Below are 16,676 nucleotides of genomic sequence, written 5' to 3' on the forward strand. Positions count from 1 at the left end.
CAGTTGTGATACCTAATTAAAAAAGTAAATAAAGTAAACATATTAGAGGTCAGTTTGTTTTTTAAACTACACACTTATGTCTATATAACAAATATTTATAATTATTAAAAAGTAACAGCCAAGTTTTTGTGTATGTATGAGAGTACACGCGCAATAAAGAATTGATTTTTCTATAGTGCTAATAAACTTTTTGTAAACTCATACGTGATGTGTTCTTTTTTTTGGAAAAATATATTTTCCCGCATAATACACATGAATATATTTGAGCAGTATTTAACCATTTCCAAAGCTTAACAAATAAAAATGCAAACAAACTTAAAATCTTGTTGAAAATAACTAATGATAAACTAATAAAAAATTAGGTTCAGACAATTAAAATATTGTTGGTAAATTAAACTAATCGCCCAGTTCAGAGTAGCAACACATAATCAACTTTTTAATCTAGTTATGCCTAACTACAAGGAGCTAAGTCAACATAGTGTAATAAGCAGAGACCTAGAATAACAATTATTTCATGGTGGAGTATTGAAAATTCATCAAAATTTTCGAAAGAATTATAAAAGTCTTTTGATAATAATTATGTGTGAGAAAATTTTTTTAAGTCATCGATGACTATTATTTTAAGACTTTTATAATAAAAGTCTTCTCTTAACAATTATCAGCGAGATAAATATTTTTAAGTCTTCAAAGACTTTTATTTTGAGAGTTATATTAAAAAAGCCCTGTCATAATAATTATCATTGAGATAAATATATTCAAGTCTTCAAAGAGTCTTATTTTGAGACTTATATTATAAAAGTCTATTGATAATAATTATGAGTGCGAACAATTTTTTTAAGTCTTAAAGGATGGAGCCAGTTCGGAAACAGTTTGGAACTTATTGGGAGGCTAGATGCATTAAACTACCCAAGAGTTTGTCGTAGATACGATTTTAAGGCGAGATTTATTTAATATCATAGTTGAAAAAATTGTTCGCACGGAAGGTGCCACAGACCTATGCCCAGCGTCAACAAGTAACTACGCGGATGGTTCCAAGCTAAAATAAAGAGTAGGAAGCGGGATTCACTCTAGTGAACTCGCACTAAAACTCTGTTTTCTCTGACCGGACCACTATTGTGTGTGTTCCAGGTAGATTTAAACGCCATAATGACTGCCGGTCGGTGGCTCACAGCTTCAGCCCTTACAGAATGACCTATCCCTATATACTCTAACACTAAAGCTCCTATTAAATATCTAAAATCCAAAGGAACAATGGCCATAAAATGCATATTGATTGTCAGCCTGCAGGCGGTTAAATTCTCATTGATGGTTGTACGCAACTCCAAAGCCAACGACTTGGTGAGAAAAGGAACGAAAATATCCGTGGTAAATTAAAGGCGTGGGCATACCTTTAACTTTCTCAAACACAAAATCAATGCTGAACTCTTTGAGCAGGTAAATATCAGTTGGACCAGGAGACCCACCTGTCCATCTACCAGACAAACTTGTACAAAAATTTATGTAAAGCGATTTAAGGGTTCCACTCGCCTGGAACGCTCCTCTCACAGATTAGCAGTTGGGGTAATAAATAGCCTGATACTGCCTGGGGTATTTACCCGGTCGGTTCTGGTAGGATATACTGGATCTCATGGCCTCATACATACACACATACATATACAAATTTTCACACTTACCTTAGATTTTCCCATAAGTAATCTAATAGTAATTTCTTTTTTTGTTTTTTCTCGGCTTCGGAACAAATTCCTATATCTAAGTCCATGATAAGTGCATGAATTTTGCCACCTTCCCAAGATTTCCACAGCCATCTTGGAGTATAAAATAAAATCGCCTGCAATATGAAAGAATGCAATAATTAAGTTTTTTACTGTAGAAAAATATGTATTGGAAAACGATTCGATAAAAGAGAGTGATAAATACATAAATAATTTATTTTAGTAATTATTTACTTAAATAAGAATTATTTTAAATATTTTTAATTGTGAATTTGAGATGGGATAGTCCGCAATGAATGCTAATGCTTTAAAGTTTGTAAATTTATGATGTATATTTGTATTGCACATACGTACGAGTATATTACTGAAAGTAATTGTGTCTTGGCGATATTTCGATATATAAAACCCGTAAACTATAATTAGCCTTTCATCTACTGCAAAAACAAATTTACATTTATAGCACTTCGGACAATGGTTGGTCATAAATCAAATGCAATTATGCAGGACCGCAGACTATATGGTAGGCAATTTGGACTTCAGCTGTAACGTGCACGTATTATTCCCATTCATAAGGGACTTGAGAAGTGACCAAGTGACCGACCGAGAGGCGATCTCGCTTTACGCCGACGAATTCAAGATGGATTGCGGTGTGGGAGTGGAAGTCTACTACGACGAACTCGGTGTTGCCCTGTCTCTACGATTGGGAAATGATCTTCCAAGCCGAAGTTCTAGCGATACTAGAAGCTTTTAAAATGCCCGGCAATAGATTCGGGTACAACAATAGTGCTTCCGCTTTCCAAATCCAAGCTAGTTAGGAAATGTAAAGTGATACTGAGCTCAGTGTCTCAGTCAACTACCGTCTCTCTAGTCTGGGTTTCCGGGCATATGTAGGAACATAGAAGGCAATGAGAAGGCGGACGAACTGGCGAAGGCAGGAACTGGTTTGGATGAATTCCAAACGGTGGCACTGGGTTACCCCCTTGAAATAGTCCAAAGACAGATTACTTCGCATTTCCTTTAACTGGCTAGACGTAGATTCAGATATACATATGTACATCTAACTTAGCGAGAAATCTATGGTCTGGCTACAACAAGACGAAGACCTTAAACCTGCTTATCAGATCAAGGCCAGAGGTACTCTGAATTTTAGCAACCATCACGGCGCCGCCAATAGGCAAAAATAAGTGTACCCCATAATGCATATGATTTTCCGCAACTGTCAACTAGATGATGACGAAGAAAGTGTCCATAAATTCCTTTGTGAATGTTCCAGACTTTCGATTATTAGGCACAAAACATTAGGAAAATACCTGGTTGCACAGCTAACCGACCTATCAGGTGCTACCATACCGATTTCGCTAATCGGTGGATTCATTACAGAATACAAATGGTTCGACCTAGCAACATAGAATAAACATAGACAAAATATCCCCCGCGAGAAGTGCATCAAAATGGCGCAACAACGCGCTAATTGTGTCCTGGAAAGCAACTGGGAAGCACTGTATGCAGCCAACCATACAGATCTATTCAGTAGACAAAGTGTTAAACGACGTCCGGTTTTAATTTTAAAACATCTTGACTTTAACAAAATTAAAAATCTGTGACTATTATTCGCCCAGCAATTAGATATCAATTTTAAAATTCGCTTTCAAAGCCAAACCCAACTCTTGTCGAATGCATAATCTTCTTAGTGTTTTTCGGAAAGTAATTTGTCTGTCAGCTCCAAATACCACGTGATTATTTCTTCTGTGTGGCTTATTAGTATCAACCACAAACCATCATCACTTGCACGTCATTTGCGCATTTAATGTTTTCCACTTATTTTGACAACCTTTACTTGCATGCGTTTTAATTTAAAATTTCACAATTTCTTCGCAATGGAAGTCCTTCAACAAGAAATGCTACTTAAGCGCTCACCATAAGTTAAATAAACATTACGCTAGCAAACAACATTGTTCCACTGTGCTGTGTTTGCTGCCTGCTGACGCATTTGTCCCTAATAAAATTACATTTCAGAATAGCAACAATTGATTGGCTCAATGCTCCAACTATTAACGCACAAAATAAACAAACTAATGCCAAATGTGATTAAATGTCCGAATGTGAAAATTTATGTTGATGTCGGTGACATATTAATAATAACTTGTATCGTAAATTAGCCAACAATAACACCTAGAAAATAATACGTTGTAAATAACATAAGCCCCGTGCCATCAATTTAATTTTTTTGAATTTGAAATGTTGCGAGCGGTGGCAATTTTCCTATTTTGCCGACTGCTTATGGGGGCGCCATTGTTCTGTCTGTCATTGCTGGCAAATAATCCTTTTCGTAGGTGTTTCTTCAATTCACGCGCCTGTTGTTGAAGAAGGCGACAAAAGTGGCATTGCCGTACGCTGCAAGTCATAATCGATTTTGTTTTTTTTTTTTAGTAGAAGCATCTATGTATTTTTTTTATTATTTACTTTACTTCAACCAACACAACGCACATGTCAGGTCTTGATGCCGCCAAATGTGAGCGATCAACGCTATTTTATGATGAATCTTAATATTTCGGGCACACTCGCAGTAAAGTTAATTAAATCCATTGTATTTATTAAAGCAACACACCATATTGCTATAAAATTTTATTATTGAAAAAATGTAGCTGCTTTCTTAGGCTCTGATAAACATTCGTATGAACGACGGAAAAGCAGATGACTTAAGACGCAGGAAAATCATACTCCTACTACAACGGACAAATGCATACAAGCGAATGTACATACATGCATACACTGCCGTAAGAAAGTATTGGCACAGCAAATTTTTCACAATATATGCAATAACTTTTATTCTAATAATTTTTCGCAAATTTTTTTACAAAAAATTTCTAAACTTTGTGCGAAACTCGCGAAAACTCAATAAATTTGCATGCAAAATTTCAGTTTTTTAGTCAGATTTTTTGGAATTTTCTTGAGTATGCAGTTTTGTAGCGCATTAAATTCTAATATATGTAATGCAAGTTTGGAGTAAGTCAAAAACCGTGTTATTTGCGATTTTTTTTTTTGTTGGAACATTTTTTTTGTATGGAAGAAACTGCGTAAAAAAATTGCCAAAAATCAACGCTAAGTCGTAGCTTCTTCAAATTTCCACTTGATTAGAATAAATTTATTGGGCGGCAAATCTGAATACTCAAAAAAATTCTTAAAAATTGGATTAAAAAGTTTTTACATGAAAATTTTTTGAATTTTCGCGAGTTTTGCACAAAGTTTAGAAATTATGTTTTTATGTATTTTTGTTGTAGAATGAACCATATGTTTATAAAAAATTTCGCAGTGCGAATACTTTTTCCCAGCAGTGTATGTATGAGACGAAACGTGTATGCAAGAATTTTTCTGAGCTTATTAATTTTGGCATTGACTGTTCTTGAGTAAAGTCGATGAAATTTCATATTTTTAGATTTATGTGTGCAATCAAAATTTTAATTATTAATGGAAGAGGTGAAAGTTCAGTTAATTTATAACGGCAATGTGCTTTCTACAAGAAAAAGCTTTTAGATCAGTGCTAAAATTCTGGGTTGTGTATGCAAATGTAAAGCTATTTTCTAATAAAATGAAAATATTTTGATCTTAGTTTTTCAAAGGCATAAAGGTAATGCTTGCTTAACTCAGTCGTTACAGAAATTCTAGCTAACTTTTCTCAAATTTATTTTCTAATACCTAATCAATTTCGCAGCACCATGCCATGAAATGAATTTCCTTAGGGGTTTGTAATGTTCCAGATTCTGGACGGAGCGATAACCGCTCTCTGGAGTGGACCATATAATCTCAATTGGGATCTACGTTTTTCAAGAGCGTCAGCCCTTTCATTGCCGTAAAAACTCTCATAAACACCAAAATGGCACCCCTTTACGCGTGATTAGCTGGTTCAATAGAGTTTGGCAGTTGTCAATAAGCTTAGATGTAGTTTTGACTGTGTGCAGGTCTTTTAATTCTGTATGACACCGGGCCCAGCATTTATATCCTCTAGCATGCAGCCAAGAGTATGGCAGAATCTGCAAGTGTTCCTTTCAGAAATTATTTTCTTGTAGGGATTTTTCAAGGATAATTTTGTAGCATTTTGTCTGTGAGTTTGAGCCAGGGTAGACAGAAACTCTTAGTTCGAGCGAGCGGGTGAGAAAACTCCTCCTCAATGAGGTTCTGGGATTTTCTATGCACGGCAAATAAATGTGTGCCGTTGGTTTGTATACGCTGAGACGTGTAACTGTCTGTTGATGCACTCGCTTGTGTAAGTCGACTGTGGTGGACCGAACGCTCGGTGTGCATACCACACAGGCCATTTTTTGCATAAACGCACAGTAGAGGTCTTATACCAACGACATCGATGTTGGTGAGTTAGTAAAAAAAAAACGAACGAGACTTACCAATGAAAGACGACGACTGGAAACCACCTAAGCTTAATTTCATTGCTTCAACCATATTCAAATCGCAATTTGCAAAGTGAGTACCTCTTGTCAGTAATAGTATAAAAAAACACCGAATTTAAAAAAAAAACCATTCGAATTAACAAAAAAAAAAACAACCGAGAATAAGCGAATCAAGAGCAATCCATCTTGAAGCACTAACTAACTTGCAGTGAAAAATTATCAACTGTTAAAAATAATCAACTTATAGTTAGCTTTTTGATGGGATTTTAAATAAATACCACACTTTTAATTAACTATAACAAAACCAACTTAAAGTGAGTTGCAAAGTCGTGCAGAAGTCATACAGGTGTAATTGGAAGTTTGTTTTCCTTAAAAGTTTCTATTTAGAGATCCTCATACAAAAACTACTTTGAATAAATTTGTTTTCTATACTTCACAAATTCTTTTTCGAATTCAGAACGAATGAAATTTCATATTATCATTTTGATGTTATGTCTGACGGAATTCCAATATAGGACCGCCTACTGCAGAATATGTAAGCAAAAATGCAAAGTTGAATATAAATTAATTAAACAAAAATACAATAAAATAAAATTAAATAAGAAATTAAACAAATTTTGCGGCCATCGCCCCACAAAAGTAGTTGGCTTTTTTCGGACAAATTATACAGTTAATAGTTAGCACTAGTATTCGCGTAAACAGACTAAAGTTAGGTATAAGCTAAAGTCACTTCCTGCAAGGGTAATGGTTTTCTTCTTTTGAATATACATATATGTACCTACATAAATACAGCACAGTAACTGTGTATAAACTTAATTTACTCTCCAATGAAATTCTCCTACATTAATGTTCAGCAAGCAAATACTATTTAAGTGCGATCGGCATTTGATATTTTCTTTTTCTCATATTTTAATTTTTGTTGCTACATTTAAGTTTCGGTACATGTTTGTTGCTATATGCATTCAACTTGAAAATTGATTTTGAAAATATGCCAAGTTTGTATTGCAGCAGAGCGGTTTTTGTAATTGTTTTCAACAATTATGAAGAAAAAATACACAAACCAGAAGCGCACACACACGTAGGCATATGCATCCAAACGGTAATAAACCAAAGCCAACGATCAACATACAAAGCGTTGGCAAAATTTTACGCTTAATTTCAGTGCAAACGTCATTGATGCATAGCTGCACTTTGAACACATAGGCGAGATGAGTGTGCCGGTCATGAAAATGCCATGGCTGATAGCTGAGCGAATGTACATACATATGTAGAAGTGTATGCAAATATACACAGCGGGAAAATGTAAGCTATGGTAATCGAAAAAATAATCAGTAAAACACATTCGAATATGCATTTTTTTTTGCCACGGCAAAGTGCGAAAAAAAGTAGGGCACTCCATTTTGCTTTACCTATCTAGTAATCGAGGACTGTATACCATTTAATATTAGCGCTTTGGGACTTTTTGTATACGGTGGCATGCTGGTTGCATATTCAACAGTAATATAATCTAGAACTCATAAGAAATACATTACACCATATATCACGCATGTAACGCCTTACTACTTTTCTTGCTGGGCATTGCGCTTGTATCAGTAAAATGTATGTCAGCTTGAATGGATCACAGATGTTGCTCATATTTAGAGAGGTGCATGAAGAATTATACTCATACATAAATATGTCTATACCTTAAAGGATCGATCATTGACCTGCAAGCTTCTTTTTTCTATGAATAAAAACTATTTTGACTTAGATATATTTAGTGAGTGCAATAATAATAATAATAAGTATGTGTGTATCGTTACCTCTCAACCTAAGAGAGGTTATAATTTGCTTATCGACTGGAAAAATTCACTGCCACAGCCAGTCTTAGCCTTACGAATTTGTGGTTAAAGTTGGGGGCTTTCTGCCAAAGTGACTAACTTTCGGTTTAACACCGGCCAATAGTCACCTAGCATACAGAGAGAAAGCTTTACTAGAAACCGGCATAATTTTTAAATTTATACCAATGTGCCAGATATTCAGCAGAGGTTAATGCATAATGCACTAGAGGAGGCACAACAACCTTGAAATCCATTTGAAGTCAGTTTTTCGAAATTCAAAATGGCGGATGCGGTCCACTTTTTAAAAAATGATTGGATTTGTTCGAAACCCGGCACCCGAGAGTTTTTGGGGGGCGCCGATTACGAATCTTAAGTCAATTTTTTTAAATTCAAAATGGTGGATCCAATATGGCGATCAAATTAAAAAAAAGTACTAAAATTAAAACGTTGATACTGAGCGTTTTAAATATTGTCAGGGGTTAAAACACGTATCCAGTGGGTTTCTGGGGTTGCTGATTACGAATTTGATGTCAGATTTTCTAAATTCAAAATTGCGGTTAAGAGTTTCAAAAAAATCCAATCATTTTTTTAAAGTTGGTCGCCATTTTGGATTCACTATTTGGAATTTTGAAAATCTGACATCAGATTCGTAATCAGCAACCCCAGAAACCCACTGGAAACGTGTTTTAACCGTTGACAGTATTTAAAACGTTTAGTATAAACTTTTTAATTTTACTACTTTTTTTTAATTCGATCGCAATATTGGATCCGTCATTTTGAAATTAAAAAAATTGACTTCAGATTCGTAATCGACGACCCCAAAAACTCTCGAGTGCCGGGTTTCGAACAAATCCAATCATTTTTTTAAAAAATGGAACGCTATTTTGGATCCGCCATTTTAATCACGAAAAACTGACTTCAGATCCCTAATTAGCAACCCCAGAAACCCCCTGGTAACAAGTTCCAACCCATGACAATGCGTAAATCGTTCAGTATCAACGTTTTAATTTTACTAGTGTCTTTACGAGAGCATATTTTCGGGAACTAGACCCATTCTAATTGTTCAAGAGAGGTGTGTAATCAAGGGAAAGTTCCCCAATAATACCAGAGTAATTATATGTACAAACCACATTTTTAGCTACATTTTAACATGTCAAGAAAATAAAAAAATTTAGAACATCAGCGTTTTTATAAAAAACCGACCAGCGCGACCTCTAAGAAAACTTTTTTTTTTTCAAAATAAAAAAATACGTGTCTCTTTTTTTATCACAAATAACAAATTCTGATGAAGCGTTTATGAATTTCCAAAAAGAGTGTTTTTATGAACCACTCTAATATACTCATTTAAAATTATAATCATCTTGATAATCAACACATACAAAATGCTTAACGTACACGGACTCTTTTGCAACCAGGTCAAAACTTGCTATTTTAGCCTATGTAATTTACTGAAATAAAAAAGTCTCCAATACTGAGTGAATTTCGTCATCATATACATAGATATATCACAATTTGACAAACGTTTCTTCAGTATTTTTTGTCAAGTACACCTCCCACGCAACGATGTCAAAACTAAAGTACTCTATGCCTAAAATAAGCAACAAAAAATAAATAACATCATATAAATAGTTCATAGGCATTCTACTATTTGGCACTTAACAAATCGGAAAAACTATTACGTATGACATGTTCCATCAAATGGCCCACAGATTATCTGCTAACATCCAAAAAAACGAGTGGCTTACCCGTAGACGACCGTGAATACTTTGTATAAGTATGTGTGTATAAGACTATTTAGCCAGAGATCTGTCATTAGTGGACAACTTAGCTGCCACAGCTACTAAATCAATACTTAAGGCATTTTCTTTTGTACGGAAAAATGTTGCCTTCTCAGTGCCCTCTACGCACAAATACTAAGGAGAGGGCAATGAAAATGCACTATTTTTTTTAGAAAGAAAATGCCACTCGACTTTGGCGAAATATTGCATAAAACTAAAGGCTAGGAAGATATCAGTTTGAGAAAATACTTTTCTGTGCATAAAAGAATACATTAATCATTTAAACACCGCCCAATAAATGTATAATTGTATACACACGTAGCATAAATATATACGTGTATGTATGTATGTACATGTGATACGTCATAAATAGTACTATACATACATACATAAATATTTAATGCAACAAGCTAACGCCCTCGAACATTAACACTAAGCGGTTGAAGTTTTCGTGCATTTACATACATTCGTTGCTTTTGGAGGGGCAAATTCGCTTTTAATCAGAAAATTTATACTTTTGAAGATTGCACAACAATTGTTTAAACAGACTTGTAAAGAAACAAATAAATAAACATTCGCACTTATGTATTTTTTTTATTCTTTTCCGATCTCCAGCGCTTAAACAACAGCGCTCCATACAAATGTATGTATTTATGCGTGTATGTACATTAGGATGGGTCAATTTGTATGAACGATTTTTTCGACTATGCCTTTATATTACTTTGCTGTAGTGTCGTAAAGAAATGCTTAAATTTTGTATAAAAAGGAATTTCTCTTAAAACTTGCATTAGAAGGCGCAACATTGAAAACTTTCACATTTTCTTCGAAACCTATTTTTGCAATTTTCCAAACTCCAAATTGATTTTAGACCCATAGTTTCTTCGGCAATTTTCTTAGAATTAAACGTAGAATCCTTCTATGCTATACGCGCATATTTAGTAAAAAAAAAATCGGTCCGCCCTTATGTGGGTACATATATGAATATTTATGTAAGTATATATTTGATCGCTAATACACCTATGTATGTATTCATGTATGTAGCTCCGTAAAGTCTGCATCTTTAGCTATATATTTAAGTCAGATTTTCTAAGTTTTTTATATGAATTTCTTGAGTGCGCCGCATTCGTTTGGTGTCACAGCACCATAATAGATGTCGCCGTCGTGGCATATTCAGTGCCTATAAATAAATTTATTATAGTATTTCCCCCTCTGTAATGACGCGTAGACGCTTTTTTAATTTAGTGAATAAGATCTTTGTCCGTTTGAGATGAGTTGGTCTTGACGGCGGTGAGGTGGCGCAAGAGGGTTAGAACGCTAGCCGTAAAAGAAGGCCAGCAGACCGTTTAAATAAAAAAAAAATGTATACGCCATCGTATTGTGTATGTATGTGTGTAGGAGTGTACCTTGTAGGTAAAATAAAAAAATAAAAAATTCGTTGATATTTACTTGACGAAAAATTTACTGCCCTCTTAAGGGCAACACAACGGACAGATTAGTCGTGTCTTAGTGGGCCTACATCTACGGAGGCAACCTGATAACCTAACCTAACCTAAGGGCAGTATCACCATTAAACAAATATGTATGTATGTCTAAAGATGCTTCTTGCCAAGCTTTCAGGTCAATTTCTTACTTTCTACCAGGGTTCGTATTTGCACACACATGCTCTGCTCACACACACGCCAGAAACACATTCAACTTGCACTCACTGCTCATACACATGTGTGTGCATAAGTGGAAAACAAACTCTACTCACAGAAAAGTGTGTGCTGTTTGTTATTAAGCACATGCACATGTGTGTGAGCCGATTTTTGTACAAATTTCAGCCCATGCACATGCACATAATATATTCTTAAAAGAATTTGTTTATTAAACGTTATTTTTTGAAAGACAATTCAATAAAAAGTGAGATGTTGTTTGTTTTTTATATGACAGAAAACATTAAAAAATTATTTTAAGATTTGAGTTAGAATTCGAAGTGTATAAGTTTCTCTACGCATAGCACACACATGTGCGTGTGCTTTACATTAATAAAAAGAAAGTACACACATGTGGCCGTGCTTTTTACCAAACGGTACACACATGTGATGTGAGCAAATTTTTAATTTTTTATATGCACAGCACACGTGTGTGAGCTTAAAATGTTAGGATGTGCTGCACATGTGTGTGCAAATACGAACCCTGCTTTCTACTCTATTAATAATGCTTGAAAAAATTTGGATATGATCATCCCATTGACGAAGTCTCGGATGACTGATAAATCTAAATGCACCCTTCAAACCATTTTCAAGATTATTCCGGGCAGGTCGATATTAAAACACCTCGGCCTGAGATGCACGTGAGGTGAAAGGTAAAAGTTTATGGATATCCTGTTAGAGCAGATCTTATTACACCTTAAGGAGTACCTACTGCTTAATTTTCCTGTACAATGAGAAAAATAGGTCCTACTGAAACAAGAAGATTTTTTTAGCTTTAAATCAGGTAAAAAGCAAAAAAGTTCCTTTTTGATTTAATTAAAATAATAATCCCACCAAAAATAGGAAAGCCTTCTTATGAAGGAAAACCATAGAGATATTTTCTAATTTGTAAAATTTTATTAGGTAGCTTTCGCTCCTTGTAGCTATAATTTTCAGGCCGACCACACATTCAACCACATCCTAACCAAAATCCTTTAGTCTGATTAGAAGGTGGTCTTGCACGAGAAAGGAGCCTTTTATGGCACTCAAATCCAGTGAAAGCCGAATAAGTTCATGCCCAAATTACTTTGGTTATAGAGTAAAAAAAATAATAATTATTGTCGTTCAGTCATAGCCCGATTTCCGGCAGGGACTTTATCGTGTTTGTTAGTAGTGAAAAGTTTCTTTTTTTATACCTTCTACGATTCAATCAAGCAAGTAACCGCTAATACAAAAATCTATTTTTTAACAATTCTAATCTTTACTCACGCGTAGCTTCTAAATTTATGGCCAATTATTTCCATAAATTAAACCTTTAGCTTTCGATAAAGTAGCTGAAAACATCAACCATACTATGACTGACTGAAGTGAGTATGGTTACCAGTGGAGTATATTACCGATTACCGGTTAATCGTTTGCCTTCTGCAGCACAATTGAAATCATATCTTTATAATTAGACGCCATTTAGAACTTAATAAATTATGTACAAATGAGTGTTTGGTTGTATTTTTTTCTCAATGGCCTATATGTGTAAGTACACACATACATACATAGTATTTAAAAGAAATATAAAGATCTCAATTGGCGCTAAATTATTTTATATGCTTGTGAATGTAGAGTGCCAATGATTGCGTACATTTGTATTTTATATATTTCAATGTAAATGGCTACATTTATAAATCGACAGCGGGCATGTGTACGTTTGTTACCACGTCATAATATTTATGCGAATATCTAGTATATGACAAAGGTGCGAAGAACACGTTTATAATTTTTTTTTTATTATTATCATGTATGCGGTTGGCACACCGGCCGGATTTTTTGTGCAAAATATTATTTGGGAAGGAGGTGTTCATGGTCTCATCTTCCTCTGTATAAGTTCGATATTTTTTCAATACATATACATTTGTTTTAGGTCCAAATGTGGGCTTAATATATCGTACATTTATTCGAGAACAGAATTCTCAACTTTTATTCAACTTACTATTCTATTGAGTTTTGTACGTACTAAAACGTTTCCGCATTTTATAGTTGCCTACACATAGTATAAAAGCTTTTGCTTCCACGAAGAAAGAAAAAAACTCCAAACCCTTATATTTTGATGTGTATTGAATATCTTTATCTATGTATGTAAGTATGTACACATTTATATTCAAGAACTCAGCATTAATTTCAAAATAAATAACCCACCTGAAAAAATAGGCAGAAACACACCCACTGGTAGTATTTGTAGTGCTTTTTGTTGTGATCATCACCATCCGAATTGGCTATACCCGGATAGGGTACAGATATGCCCTGCTTCTTACCGAAATGATCACGTAACGTATAAGTCGAATGAATCCAACAATATGTATTGAGTACGTCTTCTGGAATATCTTTGGTATGAACACAATCGATAGGGTTGCCAACATATTGTCTTGTTGTTATAATCAAAGAGAAGGACATCAAAATCATCACAGTAATTGAGTAGTGTAGACGGAATACTGGCGAATCGGTTTTAACGTGACTGACCTTTACAAGGTTTTTCAATCCACGAAATATATCTAACATTTTTCGCTAAACGGCAACGCAACGCGAAATAAATGATTAAAATTGTGGATTTGCTGTGGATCTCCAAGTGTTCATGTGTATGCGTGTGTGTGCGTATCTAGTAGTTTTTTTTTTATTTTATTTTAAATTTCACTTGACTTTTGTGCATTTCTTTTATTTTTGTGTAAGTATGAAAGTTCTTTCGTTGAATTGTTTCGTTGCGAACTGGAGGCAGAGGAGGCAACAAACCAATTTGTGGTTATCGTCTCGTTGTGCGGCAGTTCTTTCTCTTTCTCGCTGGTCCCATAGTTTTGTTGTGACGTATGCAGAAATCATGTGGATTTTATTATATTTTGCAGATCCCCTCCTGCATTTTTTTATTATTATCGTATAATTTTTTGTTTTATTCACTTCAAAATTCAAGACAGCGGCGTAAAAGCACTTGAAATTTTTATGGTTTTGTGTAAATGAATCGTGCTTGTTCGTGAGTTTTAAAAAATGTTGCATTTTAAATGTTAAAACTTGTTCGTACATTCGCTATATTAATATGTACGTATATGTATGTAGGTATGTAAGTGGCAGCTGTAACACTTCACATTATTATTTCGTTTTCGACTTGGAAAAGTTTCATAAAATAAGGCACACTAAAATTGGCCGACTCGGTGCTGCTAAAGATAGAATATGGGGCACTTATGATTTCATATTTCGAAGCTCTTATTTTTTTTTTCGTTTTATTACTTGAGTTAGATTTGCATGTATCCCGAAACATTGAGTTAATTAAAAGTTTAAAAAATATACTATGCGAGTTTGTAATAAAATATGATAAGTTAAAAAGACAATTTTTAATGAATCATCGCTAATAACCTAAGAAAAAGCTGAGAATTGTACTGATGAGGCCAAAGTAAACGTCTGTCTTAGGCAAAAGCTAATGGTCCCTACATAAACGCACCGTAAACAAAAATGGCGCCAGAATTTCGTTGTACATAGGGTTTGGGAAATGTCACGTAAGAAAAGCTACCAATGAAAAGAACAAAACAACCCCAGAAAGTAACCCTTTATTTTTAAGATTCGAGAGAATAAACCTTTAATGGCGGCCACCTTTTTATCCGCTTAATTGAAATCTACATGAGAAGGATAGCTGCCATTCTAAGACATGCACCGAATAGATGCAAGTCTTTCGTCGGCTTCCAGCATATGAAGATGACTTAGGCTGTCTACGGAGGTAAACCAGAGTGATCACATTGCGATAATGGAGCGCACACTTCCAGTGTTTTAGAGAAAAAGCATTTATCATCAAAGATTATCAAATATCTTCTTGCAACCAAGAGCTGCCTTCACATTCAAAAGGTAAGAAACTCGCTTCGAGATTCAGTTTTTAACCTCCGAGATCCCCTTTCAGAGAAAAACATTGACATCTACCATATCCTATCCTTAAGGTAATGGGCAAGGAAATTCGCCAGCCTATAACATTTTTCATACCTTCTCCTTCCTTGGCAATGGTACTATATATTTACATGGAAAATTTCATTTAAATCGGATCTCAAATACTATTTTTTTCACAGCTTTTATGGGGATCTACCTGTCTATGAAAGATAAACACAAGGCTAACAGATTATAGCAGCTGGAACATGTTCCAATAGTTTATCCAGGGTTGAATGAACGCTGAAATCGCTCCTTGGCACACGTTGATAGTTACTTTATAAACTCTGCAAGGACTGGGGACTTGAAAATAAGATTCATACAACACCGACATTAAGAGCCCTTTCAACACTATGGGCCATTTTTCTTCTCCTTATTGTTTGGCGCTGTAATCGCCTAATCGATTTTGGTAGAAGTGGAGAAGAACTTGGCATTTAATATCGGCGTCAACTGGCACAAATTGTACGCCGCTATGGAGAGAAAAAACGGGCCACTCCATATTCGAGCAATGGGACAACGATATCTGGAATTGAACTGGAAGTTTGACTTTCCTGCCGTTGAAAGAGAAAAATTCATGCTGACTTAAAAAGTTTTTATCTCAGCTTGTCGGGTCAGAATAGCCTGAACTTTTGCATTAAAGCAAGTATTCTTCATGTCTTTTTTAATATAACAGCTATGTTAAAGAGGTCGTTTTACAAAAAAAAATCCTTAAAAAGGTGAAAAAAATCAACAATGAAGTTGAACATTTAGAATTTTTCTCTGCTCAACTGCTCGTTTAACTGATGGATATGTGAAACTAGAAGCTCTATGAGTATATAATTGAAATCGAATGCCTCGTGTAAAAATTATTTATTTTGGCCTAAATACTGAGCCTGAATTAGGTCGGCCAAAATCTAAACTTAATTGGGAGTTTGAAATTTCCTCGGACTTGGCATATACGCCATTTTTTGAAACTTTTGGTTTTAAAAAATACATCCGCTATGTTACCATTACGAAATTTCGTCAACTTGCTATAGTCTCTGAGGAACACCAGGGCAAAGTTTATTTTTCAACCTGCGTGCAAATGTAAATATTTACAAGTTTTGTTGATTTTTGTTTTCATTTTTGAAGGAAACCAAACACCCAATTCACACACATTTCTAGCACTACCGAGTGGTATTGTGCAGATTACACAGTGTTACAAGGGCAAATTTGTATGTAAATACCCATACATACATATGTATGAACACATGCTCACAGTTTTTTGTTCCTGCCATTGTGAAATTTTAAGCAAATAAATGAACTAATTTATTGCTGATAGCTGGTATATAGTTTGCTACAAAAAGTGATATATGGAGTTTCC

The 16,676-nt window shown here is 34.7% G+C and overlaps 1 protein-coding gene across 1 annotated transcript; it reads right to left on the bottom strand.

Annotated features, from left to right (window-relative positions):
- Positions 1-1,673: 1,673 nt before the first annotated feature.
- LOC108377448 (innexin shaking-B-like) lies at positions 1,674-13,936 on the bottom strand (the record flags this gene model as incomplete). Its single annotated transcript, XM_017633713.1, has 2 exons — positions 13,577-13,936; positions 1,674-1,828 (listed from the first exon to the last, which is right to left on the bottom strand). Coding segments are annotated over exons 1-2 (515 nt in total), but the record flags the coding sequence as incomplete, so codon positions are not given.
- Positions 13,937-16,676: the final 2,740 nt, after the last annotated feature.

The sequence above is a fragment of the Rhagoletis zephyria genome, unplaced genomic scaffold (genome assembly GCF_001687245.7).
Source record: "Rhagoletis zephyria isolate East Lansing unplaced genomic scaffold, Rhagoletis_zephyria_1.1 Rzeph_scaffold_12095, whole genome shotgun sequence".
Taxonomy (NCBI): domain Eukaryota; kingdom Metazoa; phylum Arthropoda; class Insecta; order Diptera; family Tephritidae; genus Rhagoletis; species Rhagoletis zephyria.